Source organism: Charadrius vociferus, unplaced genomic scaffold, assembly GCF_000708025.1.
Source record: "Charadrius vociferus isolate BGI_N301 unplaced genomic scaffold, ASM70802v2 scaffold579, whole genome shotgun sequence".
NCBI classification, from domain to species: Eukaryota; Metazoa; Chordata; class Aves; order Charadriiformes; family Charadriidae; genus Charadrius; species Charadrius vociferus.
In genome coordinates, this window is record NW_009661367.1 from 114,755 (window position 1) to 130,996 (window position 16,242).

At 48.3% G+C, this 16,242-nt stretch overlaps 1 protein-coding gene across 1 annotated transcript; it reads left to right on the forward strand.

Moving 5' to 3' along the window:
• Positions 1 to 2: 2 nt before the first annotated feature.
• Positions 3 to 10,021, forward strand: LOC104293802 (leucine-rich repeat-containing protein-like; the record flags this gene model as incomplete). Its single annotated transcript, XM_009893333.1, has 8 exons — positions 3 to 71; positions 1,486 to 1,618; positions 3,680 to 3,886; positions 5,902 to 6,011; positions 6,603 to 6,718; positions 7,719 to 7,797; positions 8,295 to 8,390; positions 9,983 to 10,021. Coding segments are annotated over 8 exons (849 nt in total), but the record flags the coding sequence as incomplete, so codon positions are not given.
• Positions 10,022 to 16,242: the final 6,221 nt, after the last annotated feature.

Consider the following 16,242-nt stretch of genomic DNA (forward strand, 5'->3'; position numbering starts at 1 on the left):
CGGCCTCCGGCCTCCTGCGGCGCAGTCCGGGCCCCGCGCTCAGCCTGCGGCACCGTGGCCTGGGCCCGCGGGTGAGGGACGCCACCACCATCGCCTTGTGTGAGGGACACCCACCCCAGAGCCCTGGGGTGTCAGAGGGGCTGCAAACCCCATCAGCCAGCCGGGGCTGTCCCCCCCGTCACCCTGCTGTCACGCTTAGCTGCGGTCCCTCGCCAGAACCAGCAACCAGTGCAACACCCCAACCTAGGGACTGTCAGTTTTGTCTTTCCCACTAATGAAAATGTTATAACTCCTTTGGGCGTCAGAGCAACCCAACTTTTATGTCAAGAACATGTCGAGGACCCTTTTCTGCCTGCCTCGCTGGCGGTTCAGATACCAGTGAGGGGCCAGTGTTACGCCACACGAGGTTTGGTGCTCAGTGAGGGGTGGGGATTTGGCAGCAGGTTGTTTTGCAGGGCTCAGGAAGGTGAATCATCTCCTTCCCCAGACGTGGGGTGGGAGGTGGGAGGATGGGACATGCAGGTGGGTTATTACCCCTCTTCCCCCTTGGGTTGTGAATTTTTCCTGAGAGTGTGCTGTCTCCCCCGGGGCACTCTGCATTTCTTAATATTTTTAGAAAGAATTTATAAACCTTTTGTATGTTCACGCATTGGTTCATGTCAGGTAGTCCCACCCAAGGAAGCTGTTTTCATGGGGCGTGGCATTTTGGAAATGTGTAGTTTGGACCATGAAAAGGGTGCAGTCTTTCATAGTAATTTTTGGTGATAAACCCTTTTGTTCTGTTAAGTTTATCTTTTCTGGAATAGTTCTCTCGGGTCCCTTCCAGTCCATTTTCCTGTATTTGATATCCACGGCTGGAGAAAATAATTTGAGTTTGCAGTATCTGTTGAGTAATCACAAGGTCATTGCCATACTTGTGTTTAATTGTAAATGTTTTTGAAATTAAGAATTCCCACTGACAGAGATCAGGATACTAATGCAATAGAGGCTTCTTAAATGTCGAGGTCAGGATTCAGAGGAACTGTAAGTAAACTAAAGGGGTGCTTGCTATGGCTGTGCTCACAGACTGCCATGTAGGAGTGATGTCCAGAGGGGTACATCATCAGGCACAGCGGTCCATAACCTTTTCCTTTTCCTCTGTGTCATGAATACTGGCAGCAGAAGTATTTTTCATCATTTTTTTATGGAAGGAGAAGTTAATTCCTTAGTAACATAAATGAAATTAAATATCTTAAACCGCGTTCAGTGTTTGCTTTTCCAGCCTAGCTTTAAATTATTTTGGAAGGAGAATCTTTTTGCACAATTCTGCTGATGGCTATGGGAAATCCCCCTGCGCCCTGCCAGACTAAGGGGAGCTGAAACAAAAACGTTCACAAGAGCTTTGTGAACCCAGTGAAACTGTAAATGACCTGTTGGCTTTTTTTGTGGGGTTTTTTTTTGTGTGTTTTTGTTTGTTTTTGGTTTTTTTTGTTGTTGTTGTTGCAGGGTGCCAAGGCTTTAGCTCTTTCCTTGATGGTCGATACCTCTATCCTCACATTAGACCTCAGCGACAACTGGCTGCAGGGAGAAGGGGCAGCTGCAGTTGCAGAGATGCTGAAAGAAAATTGCTACATTTCAGGTTTGTGTTCTCTTGTCTGCCATTCTCTGGTAGACAGAGGAGGAAATTGTGCTGACTTCTTTGTGGGTTTAATCAGTCCTGCTGTCATAGTGACTCTGTGTGTGTGAAAAGGGTAGCAGAACTGGGGTGCTCTTTGAACGGTGAGTGTTTAAAACTTGTCACCTTTCTCCACCTAAATAGCATTTACTTTTGTGAAGTTAGGATGCCACGAACTGGAGTCAGCCCAGTCCTGTTATTCCCTGTGAAGCTGCTGGAAAGCCAGGAGAAAGAGTGACTTTCTGCTTTGATTGTGCATCAGAAACATCCACCTGAAACTTAGACTATTGAGAAGATGTGGTTAATAATGGTTAAGGCTTTGTAAGTTGAATTTGCACGATCGGCATCTAAGAAAACAGGGCTTCTAGGCAGGGATAGGTGGAAGAGAAACCCATCTAGAGTGAACCTGCAAGCCTCCGTTCTAGCAGCGGGCACATGTCTGCTCTTCCCAGGGACATTTCACATCTAATACTTCTGTAATATTAGACTACAGATACTGCAGATGCAGGGAGCAGAAGCAGAGCAGCTCTTCCTGAATTTAACTCTCAGGCAGTGTTGTGTCTAGAGATTGTCGTTGTAGAGACGGACACGACACTGAATATCAAGTTGCAGCAATTGTACATTTTATTTTACAAGAAGTGCTCTTTTATATCCTTTTTCCTGGTTGCTTATCTGTGCATATATTCTAACATTCTCCTTTTGCCCAATCCACTCTCACATCACACACCATTCAGCCAATTCAAGTGTTGATCACGCACTGTTCATGCTCTGGGAAAAGGCAGGATGTTTGCCACCCCTTATCTTGTTTGCTCGGATCTTCTCAGGATTCTCCTGTCTCTTCAAGGGTACACGGGTATCTGTTCAGGGTCAGTGTTAAACTTGTATTTTGGTCCCTCGGACCAGCCGAGGTCTCCCACAAGAGATCATGGTTTTAGTCCTTGCTTTTCCAGGGTCAATGTTCTCACGTTTTGTAATTTAAGTAGGAACTCCCATGGACAGGTTATCTGGGTTGCGGGTTACAGGTGGCAGGGTCCTGTGCTGGCCCTGCAGAGCTGAGATGCGGTGAAGGCAGGTCGGTGGGATACAGCTAGTTGTGCCAGCGTGTACCCAGAAGCGCTAACAAGCCTGCCAAACCTGAGGTTGGTATATGCAGAAACAGTCTAGGAGTCCCTGTCCTCTGCTTCTGTGTGGAGAGTGCAGAGCAGAGACCCAGGATGGCTCTGCGTAGAGCCCCTGTCATGTCCCTGTGTCGCATTTTCCAGCACTTGCACTAACCTCCTGTTTCAGGGTCTGAATCTGCAGGCCTCTGCTAGGATACAGCCAGAACTTCGCTGTAAGTCACGCTGGTTGCTGCACTGAAGATATATTTTATCCGGAAAGAATAAGGTTAGTTTAGACAGCTGAGAACGCAGCTTGTGTAACTCAGGCAACCCGTGGGCTTTGTTGGGAAGTCAGCATGGATCAAGGGGACAGGTTCAGTCTTGTGAAACCCCCATTAACATGGGATTTTCCTGATTTTTGTTCTCTGCTGGTTGGATTCGATATTAGAGGTTTAGGTTTCTGTTACTTCTGTGCTAGGAAAATGCATTCTGTATGTAGGTGGGCAGAGAAGTTTCATACTTTTGTATTTGGGTCTCAGTTTCTGCCTTCACATCCATTCCTGTTTTACATTTAGCTTTGTTGTCTCTCCCTGCCTACATTCTTTTTTTCAAGCCATGATGAGGAACCAAGAAACCCGGTGTAACTTAGCTGAGTGTAGGTTGTGCCTGGAGTGGGAAGCACGGATGTACAAGGAGCACTGTTGTCTCATGTCCCATATTCTTGCGGCAAAATGCGAATGAGCCTATCTTGGGGACAGGTTGTGAATTCAAAAATTAAGTTCTGTTTTTCTACTAAAATACTCTGTTAGACCAGGTTCATCATTCTTATTTTCCAAGTCTGGCAGTACTTCTTCCATTGCAGTGTAGAGGCCAGGTGCTGATATGATATGATTTGATGATCTGATAATGTTTTTTCTTTCCCCAGCTGTTGATTTATCTGATAACAAATTAGGTGTTGAAGGAGCTAAGGCCTTTTCCGCTATGCTTCTAGAAAATACTACAATCGTGTCCCTCCAGCTCTCGGGAAATGAATTTGATGATCAGGCAGCAAAGTATTTAGCAGATGCCATCACAGCAAACAGCAAAGTGGAAATTCTGGATCTGAGTTACAACATGTTTGGTGACAAAGCAGGTAAAGTGCTGTCCCTGCACCTTGCAGAGAGAGGGGTGCTGCGGCAGTTAGCAATGCAGCTTAATGAGCTGCTTGCCTGCCTCAGACCTTTGGAGAGCAGGGGTGGTTAATATTTTCAGTTTCCTGAAAAGTATTTCTGGCTCTGTGTAGGCAAAACCAGTGTCAAGCTATCACCATTCGTTCATCTTCATCCTTTGCCTTTTCTTACAGCATTGCAAGCTTTAGGTTTTCTGTTTCTTTCCCCTGTTTTTCCTAGTTCCCAAGTTCTGATGGCCTTCCTTTCACTGAACTCATTTGCTTTTTTCCTCAATCATTCCTTCAGCTTTCACAGGTGTGTAAAATGCTTAATAAGAGCAGAAAAGGAAACAGCAGAACAGGGTTTGCCAGCAGTCCTTTGGTCTAGCTCCCTGTCACCGAGAGGTGACTGCAGGTGCCAAGGGGAGAGTATGAGAGTGGAACGAGCAGGTGGTTGTGCTTCCGTAACACTTTGCCACTCTTGACAGCTTGTGGTCTTGACAGCATCCTCTGTTAATGACTATGATATCGTTTCCATGTCCTTGTTGGACTCGACCTTGTAAATGCACGTTGTTTTTTCTTTGACTCTTGATTTTTAAGCATGCTGTTATTTAATCGTTACATCATTGCATTCACAGCGCTCCTGTGATGCTGTGTGATGCAATGAAACCTAGTTATTGCTCTCTGGGCCTCAGCCTGTACTGGTTTCACCAGGCACACTTGTGCTGGGCTAAACACCCCCATCCTTTCTTCCTGACTATCCACTTCTGCAGAACACTCCTCATGATGTCATTGCTAATGCCTGACTTTTCAACCTTTATGCTCGTCTGCTTTTTGCACCTCACTGGCACATGCTTCATCTTCTCCATCTATGTCTGTCCTTGGGCAACCCCAGCCATGTGTTCTGCTACTGTCTCCAGGCTGAAAATTCACAAATCTTCTCCCTACTCCTGGTCTCACCCTACAACTGTGCTCCAAATCCCTCTACTTCCAACGCTGTCTGTGATGGGTACACACTCAAAAAGGGAGATACTGAATTTTTCCTCTCCCATGCCGCATCCCATGCTGTCTGTCAGATCCACATTCTCCCCCAGTTGTGTCTTTCATGAAAAATCCACCATCTTTTCTCCGTCCACTGCTTTACAACCCTTAATCATCACACATTTCACCTGCTATGGCCTCCTCCTTGAAGATCCTCCATGTCTTCAGTGGGCTTCTCTAGCTCACCAAAGATGAAACCACCATAATCCTCATCTCTTCTGGCCACCAAAAATACACCAGCCATTTACTCGGTTCCTTCCCAGATCTGTTCTGCTTTTTTCCTTGTTTTCAGTTTTGAAGGCTGCAATGGCTGCTTTTCTCTCCACCCTTATCCTGCTCACCTTCTGCTGCCTTTACAGTCTCCCCAGTCTTCTGGTCTTCAGGCGTGGTGATGGCTTCCTTTTCTTCTGTGCTGGTTGACAACCTCATTTCTTTCCTGCCCCATCTGAAGCTTGCAGAGGAAATCCATTCAGGTTTTCTAATGGCACAGGAGCTCTGGAAGGGGTTAAGGAGAGAGCAGAGCTGGCTTCTCTGCCAGCAGAACAGACCAGCAGGCTTCTGTTGGCTGGAGGCCAGAGCTGGGACTGGGAGAGGCTGTGGGAAGCTACCTGGCTGCTTGGTGTCAGCTGTCAGACTCACTTCAGGCTGGAGAATGAGCCGGTGCACTGGGATCTCCATGCATGAGCACCAGACCCTGGCTTTGTGATAGGGTGATTGGATTTTCTCTCCCTCTTTGCTACATTTGCAACCTGCGGTCAGAGAACAGGTATGCTTTGTTGTCTGGCAGCTTCTGGTAAATGAGATTTAAAAGTAAATGATCTGTTGGAGTTGTAATTGCCTGCCTAGAGGTAGTACAGACCCTTGCAAAGAAATACCTAAACTAACCCAAGCTTCCTTTTAACTCGTAAACTTAACGCTTTTAACTCTTAAACTGTTTGGCTTCGTGTATTTTTTCTTAGGTGAAATTCTTGGGACGGCAATAGCAGAAAACATTGGATTAAAGGAACTCAAAATCAGCTGGAACCATTTCCATAGCCAAGGGGCAGCTGCCTTGGTCAAAGGCTTGGGGGTAGGAAATGTTTTCACTCCTGTTTTTAAATTCTGAGAACTCACGTGAAGCTTTATCTGTTTAAACGAGTGTGAATGCCATGATGTGCTATTTGCCTTGTGCCCTTGCCTGTCCAACAGCCATCTATGATCTGGGATGATACAAACCTTGGAACTAAGACAGTAAAATCATCCAGTGTCTATTGACATATTGCATACGTTTTCATTTCTCTATTTCTAGTTCTTTCCTTTTTTAGAGTCAAAATTGCTATAGTGGATGTTCTGAATTGTTTCATTTCACTTCTGATTCATAAATCAATAGAGAAATTGTTTTGTATTCCATATACAGTTCTCACTGTACTAAAAGAAAATAGTTTCTCATTAAAATAAGAAATAGGCCTTCCGACCTCATAGGCTGAAAGGGGCCACTCAAGTAATTTAATTTCACCTCTTGTACAATGCAAATTGCATGTGCCATCATAGCATTAGTGCAACAAGCCTCCAACTGCTTTTTGGACAGTAGAAGGGACAGTAGTCCATCGAAAGGGTATTTCTCCAAGGTCGTATCAACTGACAGGGAGATTTTCAGTTGTGTGTTTATGTCGTATCATAGTCAAACATATTCCTCAAAGTGCTGGATGTTTCCTACAACGGCTTTGGCAACAGTGGAGCAGCTGCCTTGGGGGAGGCTCTTAAAGCCAACAACGTGCTGGAAGAGCTCAACGTTAGGTGAGTCAGACTAGGGTCTCGCTGCACATTTTCTCCCATTTTGCAGTGGTGGGCAAAGCCCGCAGCAGCCATCTGGATCTCCCACCTGCAGAGAGCGGTAGGTGCGCAAGGCAGAAGGCACGCTACAAAATATTAGCGCTGCTGGTCTCATCCCAAATCCCAGTTCCTCTGCTTAAACTTGAGGTCGCTGGTGACGTTGCCTGCGGGATGTGTTACGAGACATGGGGGAAGAGCATTTGGGGGATCCCACAAGGCCTGTTAGGGGCTGTTTAGGGGAGGAACCAAGGGTGAGGGAAGGGATCCAGTTGCTCTGGGGAGTAACAAGTGTGGGAAAAGAGGATGAGGTGTGAATGTTGTGAATGTTGGCCACAAATGTGGCCAGCTGTGTGCATGTGTTGCATACATTCGTGTCTGTGCCTATTAGAAATACCCACTCAGCCTCACGACTGGGGCATGGAGCTGTGTCAGCCTCACCTCTATCAGCCTGTGGAAGTTGGCAACTCCTCACCACTTCCAACCTCCCAAATACATTTGTTTAGTTAGAATCATAGAATTGTCTAGACTGGAAGGGACCTTTAAGATCGAGTCCAACCATCAACGTAACACTGCCAAATCACCACTAAGTCATGTCCCTCAGCACCACGTCTGCCCGGCTTTTAAATAGGTCCAGGGATGGTGACCCCACCACTTCCCTGGGCAGCCTTTGCCAACGTTTGATAACCCTTTCTGTGAAGAAATTTTTCCTAATATCCATCCTAAACCTCCCATGGCGCAATTTGAGGTCATTTCCTCTTGTCCTATCGCCTGTTACTTGGGAGAAGAGGCCAAACCCCACCTCGCTACAACCTCCTTTCAGGTAGTTGTAGAGGTAGCTGCCCTAAATTCCCTCTGATGTAACATGTTTTCGTGAAGCAGGAGGTTGCATATCCTTTGCCTGAGTGATGTGGATGTGGAAAACTTGCAGCTCAGTGTCTGAAGCATGCCTTTTATCTGTTTTTAGAAACAACCGTATTTCGGTGGAAGGAGCTCTGCACATTGCAGCTGGCCTGAAAGAAAACAAGACTCTGAAAAGACTTAACGTGAGTAACTTTCCTAGGAAGGTATTGGAGCCTCTTATGCATGTTTAAATATCACTGATGCATATGTATGTCCTGGATTGGAACCCCTTAGAACAAATGCCCAGCAAAATCAGGGAGCTGCTTGCCCCAGCCTGTCTCTTCCCGTGCTTCCCTGGTTGCGGTGTGCTCTCGTTAAGACAGAGGGTTTGTATCTAGCAGTTTCCTCGGTGAACAAGAGATTTTGGTGAACCTGCCACTGTGTGAACTGCAGCCTGTCCTGCTGTGTCTTGCAGCATGGATAGTGTCCTGTTTCTGCAGCAGTAGTGTCCAGCTCGGCATGGCGAGTTGCACTGGGATGGCTGCTTGAGAGCCCTTGGCCCACTGTTACTGGCGCTTGAAGTAAAGCCCACTGGTATCTCACCCACTGCGGACCACTAATACTGTCAAAGATCATACAAAAAAAACCCCAAAACCAACCCATGTCATATATCCTCCTGCTGTTTCTTTTCTGACTGCAGATGACCAGAAATCCCATACAGAGTGAAGGCTGCTGTGGGGTCCTCAAAGCTCTACAGGCAAATTCTGGCACTGGCATAGAGATCCTGGATTTGCCAGTAAGTATTACAGCAGAAGGAAGAGGGAAGGGAGGGAAGAGGTTGAATGTGTGGTGTATGAATACCAAAGGGCTGCCGGAGGGATTCTGGCTCTGGTGGTGCTGCTGCCCAGGGAGGACTGTATATGGAAGGAATCACAGAATCACAGACTGGCAGGGGTTGGAAGGGACCTTTGGAGATCATCTACTCTGAACCCCCTGCCAAAGCAGGGTCACCCAGAGCAGGTTGCACAGGAAGGCATCCAGGTGGGTTTGGAATCTCTCCAGCGAAGGAGACTCAACCGCCTCTCTGGGCAGCCTGTGCCAGGGCTCTGCCACCCTCAGAGTAAAGAAGTTTTTCCTCATGTTGAGATGGAATTTCCCGTGTTCCAGTTTGTGCCTGTTGCCCCTTGTCCTGTCCCTGGCCACCACTGGAAAGAGTCTGGCCCCATCCTCTTGCCACTCCCCCTTTAGATATTGATAATCTTTGATGAGATCCCCTCTCAGCCTTCTCTTCTCCAGGGTGAACAGCCCCAGGGCTCTCAGCCTTTCCTTATAAGAGAGGTGCTCCATTCCCGTGATCGTGGGCCCCCTACTTGAAAACATGGACATATCTGTATGTGTCCAGGCCCCACTTTGTGTGTTTGCAGCAGCACTAAGGTGCATGAATGCGCTGAACTTGGCTCAGGCCAAGGTATGGAAGAAGCAGGGCTTAGCCCTCGGTGCGAAGCTGCTGGGCACTGGCAGGAATCTGACTGCCTGTGATTTCAGAGGTTCTTTGGGAATCTTGAGCTCTTTGCTCTGACAATGCAAATAATTTTGAAAGGATTTCTGTCCTATTTCTCATGAAGCCAAATGGCCCTTACATGGCTCAAGAACTTGCATTTGAACGCCTACCCCATTTGTGAACAGTGCCAGATCTGAGAAGGCAGTCCTCTGTCACCAGGTAGGTCTCAGCACAAGGCCCTACCAAAGAGCGTCACTTCTGGAACCGAGGCCCTGTCTCAGACCAGTAGCTGCCTAATGCCCTTAGGATCCATTAGCTAGCGACTACGTTTAATTTCTAAAATGAGAAGAGAGTTACTCGATTGTTCATTGAGGAGGGATTTGCCTAGCTCCTATACAATGTTGGTGACTATGTCTGAGATGATTACACAAGATCTCTTCATAGAAGATGGAGGTTTAATCAATGGTATTTAAGGCGAAATTAACACATGAAAGTGTAGAAGTCTGCTTTAGGATGGGGAGACTTGCACCTTAGCTCTGTATTGGCTGTATTACTGTGGGCTGCATGGAGAGACTGTGGTGTTGAGCTCAGAGGAAACAGTTGCCTTGCAGTGTTTAATTGGGTGGATCTTGTTCTTTGTGACCCTTTGCTATGAACAATCCAGACACCTGCCTTAAAGAGAGAGCTGATGGTCCCTGAAATGTTGAACCTTCCTCTGCCATTCAGTGGCTGTCACTTGTACCTCCTCCTTTCCAGCTGTTATAACTCCTCTTCCTGTAGACCGTTCTGGGCTTACTATCCATCCTGGCATTGTCCTGACTTTCTCTCCAGGTCTTTGTTTGTTTGCTTCTTTTTGACCGGGTGTTTTCCACCTTTATCCACTTCAGCTAACTGTCTTCTGGCAGCACAGTGAGGAATTTGTGTGAAAACCCGTATCTTCCTTTCATTTCTGTGCTGCTTCACCATCACTATAGCTCTTTTGCTTCTTGCCCTGGTAGAAGGATGCTGCTGCTTGTTGACTTTCGTACCTACCCGTAACATGGTGGTGTTGGCCAACAGCCCTGGATCTCACAACCTTGTGTCAGAATTTTGTGTTTGGGTTGAGAGAGCACAGCATATGTTGCAATATCTATTTTCTGAGGGATGATAAATCATACCATACGCTTACTTACCTGTAGTGATTTTGCCCTCTAGGACATCCCTGTGAACAAAGAGCTTGCAGACCTGTGTGATGCTGTGAAAATACTTTTCCCAAATCTTCTTCTCAGACATGGTGGAAACACGAAGTTGCAGAGGAAAAGCCAGTTGAAGGTTGAGCTTTGCAGTCAGCCCAAAGTGGCGGGTAATTCCCAGAATGCAGTGGCTTAACATGAGTCTCTTTGGGGCTGCTTCTTCGTCACCTCTGCCTAACACCCCAGTACCACTCACCAAGCCCACGACACAGGGACTTGCCAGGGCAGTGCTAAGCAGGAGCTGTGCAGATACCGGCGACTTCATCATTGCTGATACTTGCACGTTTTTCTGTCTTTTTGCTTTAAGATTTCTGCTATGACCAGCTCTGAGTCTCTTACAGCACACACAAGAGCATCCTCATGGATGAGGGTCGAGGGGGCTCCTTTTTAATCATCATCTTTGTGTGTAGAGACATTTGTCTGGTGGAACATCGTGTGCCGTAGCTGCTGCTTGGATCCATAGCCCACTGCCGTGGGGTCTGTGCAGCCTGAGAGCGCGCTTGTTATGTTGGAAGCAAAGTCCTATCCAGAGATGTGCTGTGAACAAATGTTTTCTGCGTTCTTGTTCTCTTCTTACACAGCTGGGATTGCCTTTGCTGAATTGGCTGTCAGATGCACTGGCGACTCCTTTTCAGATCCTTCCTATAACCGTTCCTTAGCCTTACGTGGAGCTTATGCTCTCCAGAGTAGATCCCTGATCCTGGGTCATGACTGGTGTTAATTTCTCGATGTATGCTCTTGCTTTTATCAGTGTTACATAGGATGGATGCTGCAAGTTGCCTGGAAATAGGACAGGCACTCAGTACTAGCTCAGCAATGACAACAGCACAGTTACAGTGGGCTGTAACTTGTTTCCCCTCCCTGGGATGCTTTCTGTGATCCCAGTATAATCCAGTGGATCCTTGCTACACTCTCTGGGACACTTGGGCACTGTGATTCAGGGAGGGAGGGAATTGTGAGCTCCTTGAGGAGCATTGGGCAGGAATCCTGTCTCTGTGCTCTGAGCAGCCTGGCTTAACTCTCCCTCTCCTGGTCTCTGCGAAGAAGCGGTTTCTTGCAGCAGTTTCTTGCAGTTTGGGAGAGGGGCCAAGGACGGTGACACAAACAGCTCTGGCTGTCTGGCTTGGGCTGGAGGCGCAGGCAGATCTGCCCCGCCGTCAGAGGGCAGGAAACCCCAGTGGTGTTGCAGTGCTGCCTTAACCTAGTTATGGCTGTACACAAAGAATTGCCTTTCATTCCCTGAAGGCTGGCAGACCTCGTTGATAAAGTTCTTGCAGCAATCTTGGCTTTATCCGTGGCTCCAGCTAGGCAAGGCTGGTCTGTCCCCCGGCACGGCAGTGCGCGCTGGTTTTGATTTCCTCTTTGAGACGCCAACTGGTGAGGTCTGGGGACATCCAGGCAGTGTTCTCCTGTAAGGCAGTGGTGACACCTCTCTGAGAAGGCAGCTTGCGAAGGCGGAGGCCAAAATTCAAGACGGCTTCTGCCAGTCTCCTTCCAAAGTAGCTGGCTGGTACCCTGTGTTTTGCCTTATGTTTTTTTCCCTCTAACGGAAACATTATAATCCCCTTGCTCGCTTTTGTATTTCATTTACCTAATAAATGTGCCTACCAGTGAAATTGCACTTAGTTCTCAACAGAAGATGAATTTTAACCTCTTTATTTGAAAATAACTCCATGCACTTATGATTTACCTAATGGAGTCTGTCCTATAAATGTGCAAATTATTTTACAGTTACGTATCTAATAAATAATGTCTGTGCCTTGGACTCACACCAGCCTGTTCACACCATTTGGAGAGGTCTCTTGCATGATGTAAGGTCTGTAAATCTGGGTTGTTTTTAGAAATTTCAGAACCCTCCTGACACCCTCTCGATCTCTGGATGAAAAATCTGTGTATTGAACACAGAAGCTGTTACAGGGCTTGATTTAAATCAGTGTAACTACTTATATTTTAAAATATTTAGTCACCATTTACTGTTTCTCATATGTCCTTTGCTCGTAGCCTTTCCTACGCTCTCCAAAGAAGAGATGCAAATTAAAATCTTATAAAAAAAATAAGGTGGGTAAAAAATTCTTACACACCAAGTCTGTCCTTATTCACCGACTGGTGTAACTGGAGAAGAGCCACTTGCCCGCGCCTTGACACATATTGATTCGTTAGTCACTGGAGTCAGAGCTGGGTGTTTTTAAGCTCAGTAAATCTATCAACATCCCTTTGGGGAACCTAAAAATACCAGATGAGCCCGCGGTGTGTTACGGGGTAACACAACTGGGGTATATATGTTGGATGATCAGTTGTCCTGTGGGTTTGACGGGGGAGGGAGGTGGCTGTGGAAAACTGAGCACCGTCCTGCTGCCTGTGTGGGCAGGATTTGTGCCCCCGCCGAGCTGGCCTGCAGGAGCTTTGGTGTGTGAAGCTGTAGGGATTTGCTGTGCTTTGGCAGCCGCTACAAAAGGTTACGAGGAACTAACACGCGGAGCGTTATACTGAGAGCTGTATTTCCCTTATACTGAACTACCAGTTATTCCCAGTTCACCTGGCAGTCCCCCCGCTGCTATCGCTTCTTTCCTCCACACTCAGTTGTGTTTTCTTTCAGGTTGGGAACTAATCTGGGAATAACTCACCAGAAGATTTGCTGAGTCCCTGTTCACAATGTCATTTCCAGTACTGAGTGGGTTTTGTTTTGTTTTTTTTTTTTTTCATCTGAATGTTATTTCAGTATTGTCCTTTTTTGGTTTCTTTACAAAACTGCCAGGTGGCAGTTGGATGCTTTGCAGAAGGTTCTATAGTACAACAGCACTGCTGCCTCTTTCCAAGCTCCTGTCCCCACCAAAGCACAAAGGTTACACAAATCCATATTCATTGCCACTAATGATATTTTTCCCTTAATTCTTGAGCCGCTCTCATTTTGATCAGTGTCCTTTTGAGGCCTTGAATTTCCTCGCACCCCTTCACCGTTTCGAAGGATCAGCCAGCTTGTTTTCCTGCAGCGTTCTGGGGTTTCTCCAGCTGCCTGATTGTTTCTGGAAAATGAGCGTTAACGCTCCAGGGAAGCTCGCTGCCTAATTCCACGTGAAACTCTTCTGGTGTAAATTACATAGATGATCGCGAAAGGTTTGGCTACTAATAAGCATCGTTTGGAGGCAGGGCAGGGGCAGAGGAGCCTGCAACATGACTCCTAGCTTCTCCCCCGCTGCAGAAGAGAATTTTTTTGTGAACGCTTTTATCTCCTTTACAATATTGAGTGTGCTGCTGTGCACGAAGGTGCCTTGGCTCTTGTCTCTGCGAGGATCGGGGCCCACCGCCTTCGGTGCTGCCCAGCAGTGCTTCTGATCTAGCAAGGGAAGCCCCGGCAGGTGGGATCATGAGAAACCAGCTATCCTCGCTCCAGAGGAGGAGCAGCTCACTGCAGCCCAGTCCCAACAGCATCTGACAGGCGTTTCCTAACCTCTCGGGTGAAGCTGTCATCACCGCGAGGCAGTGTTTCTAGTCTCTTGCCTGAATCTCCCTCGTGACAGTTTAAGCCCGTTGCTTCTTGTCTCCTGTACACGTGGTGAAGATTTATTCTCCTGTTGTGGCTGCCTGGTTGGAGACTGGCCTGTCTGCTGTCAGAAAGAAGCCTCTGCTGTTGGGATGGGACTGTGTTGTTCATGCATACGCTTACACAACTCGTTAGAGAATGTCTGCACCGCCTGGCGAGACGGGGAAGAGCCGTGGCCCAGAGCAGCCCGGTTGCAGGGGCTGCTGAGACGCAGGCTGCTGAAATGCTTCAGAAACACGAGCGCAACCGCTCCTGTAGTGCTTTGGGTACCCCTGTGCTCAGCACACCGGCTGCCGGCCTGACCGCCGGCACTGCACGGAGGGATGAGGGGACAACGGGACCCGGGGTTTGTGCCATCCTTTAATGCCTTGCCGTTCTCCGGCCGGCGGAAGGAGCAGATACACCGTTTCTGGTGTCTTGGAGATGAAGCGCGGTGCTTACCTCATCCTCTGGCTGTGTCTGCAGGAGGAGGGGAGGATGGCAGGAGATAATGAGAGGATTACTTACAGCCAGCCTTAAATGAGCCCTGCAGCTCATCTGTGCTGCTTTCAGAGCTGAGGTGGGGGGGAGGAGGGATAATTTAGAAACACAAGGCTGGGAAGAGATTTAATTAGGACATTGAGCTGCTCTCTCCTGAGCGCCAGCCAACTCGCTTCCAGTGCTGGAGGCTCCTCTTTTTCTCCCTCCTGCACGGACAGGGCTCAGGTATGCAACTGGGTCAGTGCCTGCTTATTTCAGCATAACATCTGTCTGTGAAACAGCGTCGGGATGCACCTGCGGCTCCCACCCCCCACCCCACGCTTCGCCCTGCGAGAGCCCGGCGGTCCCTGCAGGAGCTCCCACAGCTCGGTGCCTGGGGCTGGGTGGGCGACGGCAGCGAGCCTGGTTCCTGAAGCTTCCGAGATCACCGTCACCGTCATCTCTCGAGCTGAGCTGGGTGCCCCCCCCTGCCCGAGCTGCGTTTCGGGGCAGGAGGGACACTGGCTGATTCAGTCTCTACCATTTAAACGATGGTGGGTAGCATCCCTACCATCGATTTCCTTCCTAGTACAAATCCCGTGTTACTCCCCCTCTGAATTTCCGTTTCTCCTTGTCCCCTTGCACCCACTTTGCGGGAACTCTCCTCCCAGGGCACAGCAAACCAGTGGTAGCTCCTCTACCAGTCCTCCCAGTCCAGCAGCCCCACTGCTGAGGCTCGGCCATCCCTGCCCGCTCCCACGCTGTGAGTGGGGGATTATCATCCAAGGATCACGTTAACCCTCTTAGCCCAGCCTGGGACCACGTGTGCTGGAGCCGCTCATGCCCCGTGGCCCCTAAAGCCCTTCCATGCTCCCAGAGCCCCAGCACCGGCCGTTACACCGCTGACCTACATACTTCACTGATGCATTTTAATTAGATTGATTTCCATGCAGCCCGGCGAGGCTGATTAGTCCATTTCCACGAGTCCCAGAAAATATGATTATTATTTTTTTTTTTAACCTAATTTGGAGAAAGATACTGCTATGGCAGAGCGGTGTAATGTCAGCCGCAGTACACCAGCAAGCTGCTGTCTGCCCGTGCTCTGGGAAACGGGGGTTTGTGAGCTGCGCGCGGGGGTGGTTCGCTTTTAAATCTGGCTGGATCCCGCGTACGGGGGGGGTCCAGATGGGGGAACTGCTGCTTTTCCTCCTGCGATGACCGGCTGCCATCTTAAAGCACTGCTCACAGTGTGCTGTTTGGGTATTTTTTTTTTTCCCCTGCTGATAGAATCTTTCAGGAACAAACCATTGTAGGAGAGCTCCCTTGGTGGGAGCTGACACTGTTGTGTTCCCTCCCCCTCCCTTTTTTTGTGTGCCTTAACGGGTAGACAATTTAAAATCAATTAATCCGTGTTCTGCGCCTGCGCAGGGCACTTCACTGCAATAGGGTGGTGTATGGCACAGGTGAACTGACCAATTTTGTAATCCTATTTAGAAAAAAACCCCACAAGTGTTCTTGAGAGGGCACGTTCGCCTCCCAGGCTGCTGTTAATTACGTTTCAATCCTTTAATTCCCGGCCAGCCGCGTCCCCGTCACTCCCTGCCTCTCCCCGGCCGGTGCCGGGAGGTACCCCCTATCCACCCTTGCTTTTTATGGCACAGCCTAGCAGTAATTGCGTTTTTACAAATTAATGTTTTAAAACAGTTTAAATATCGCTGGTCACAAAGCTCATTGGACAACTCTTAGGTCTTTCCCAGTTTAAAAGGCCAACGGAGCGCCCATGCTGGGGGAGCCCGACCCCGGCGACAGCTGAGAGTGTTTTGCGATGCGACTTCTATCGGCTTTCCTCCAAAAGAGAACAGAAAAGTGTTTTGAACCTCAGCCTGTCCTGCTCTGTTGGGACTTTCACCGCTCT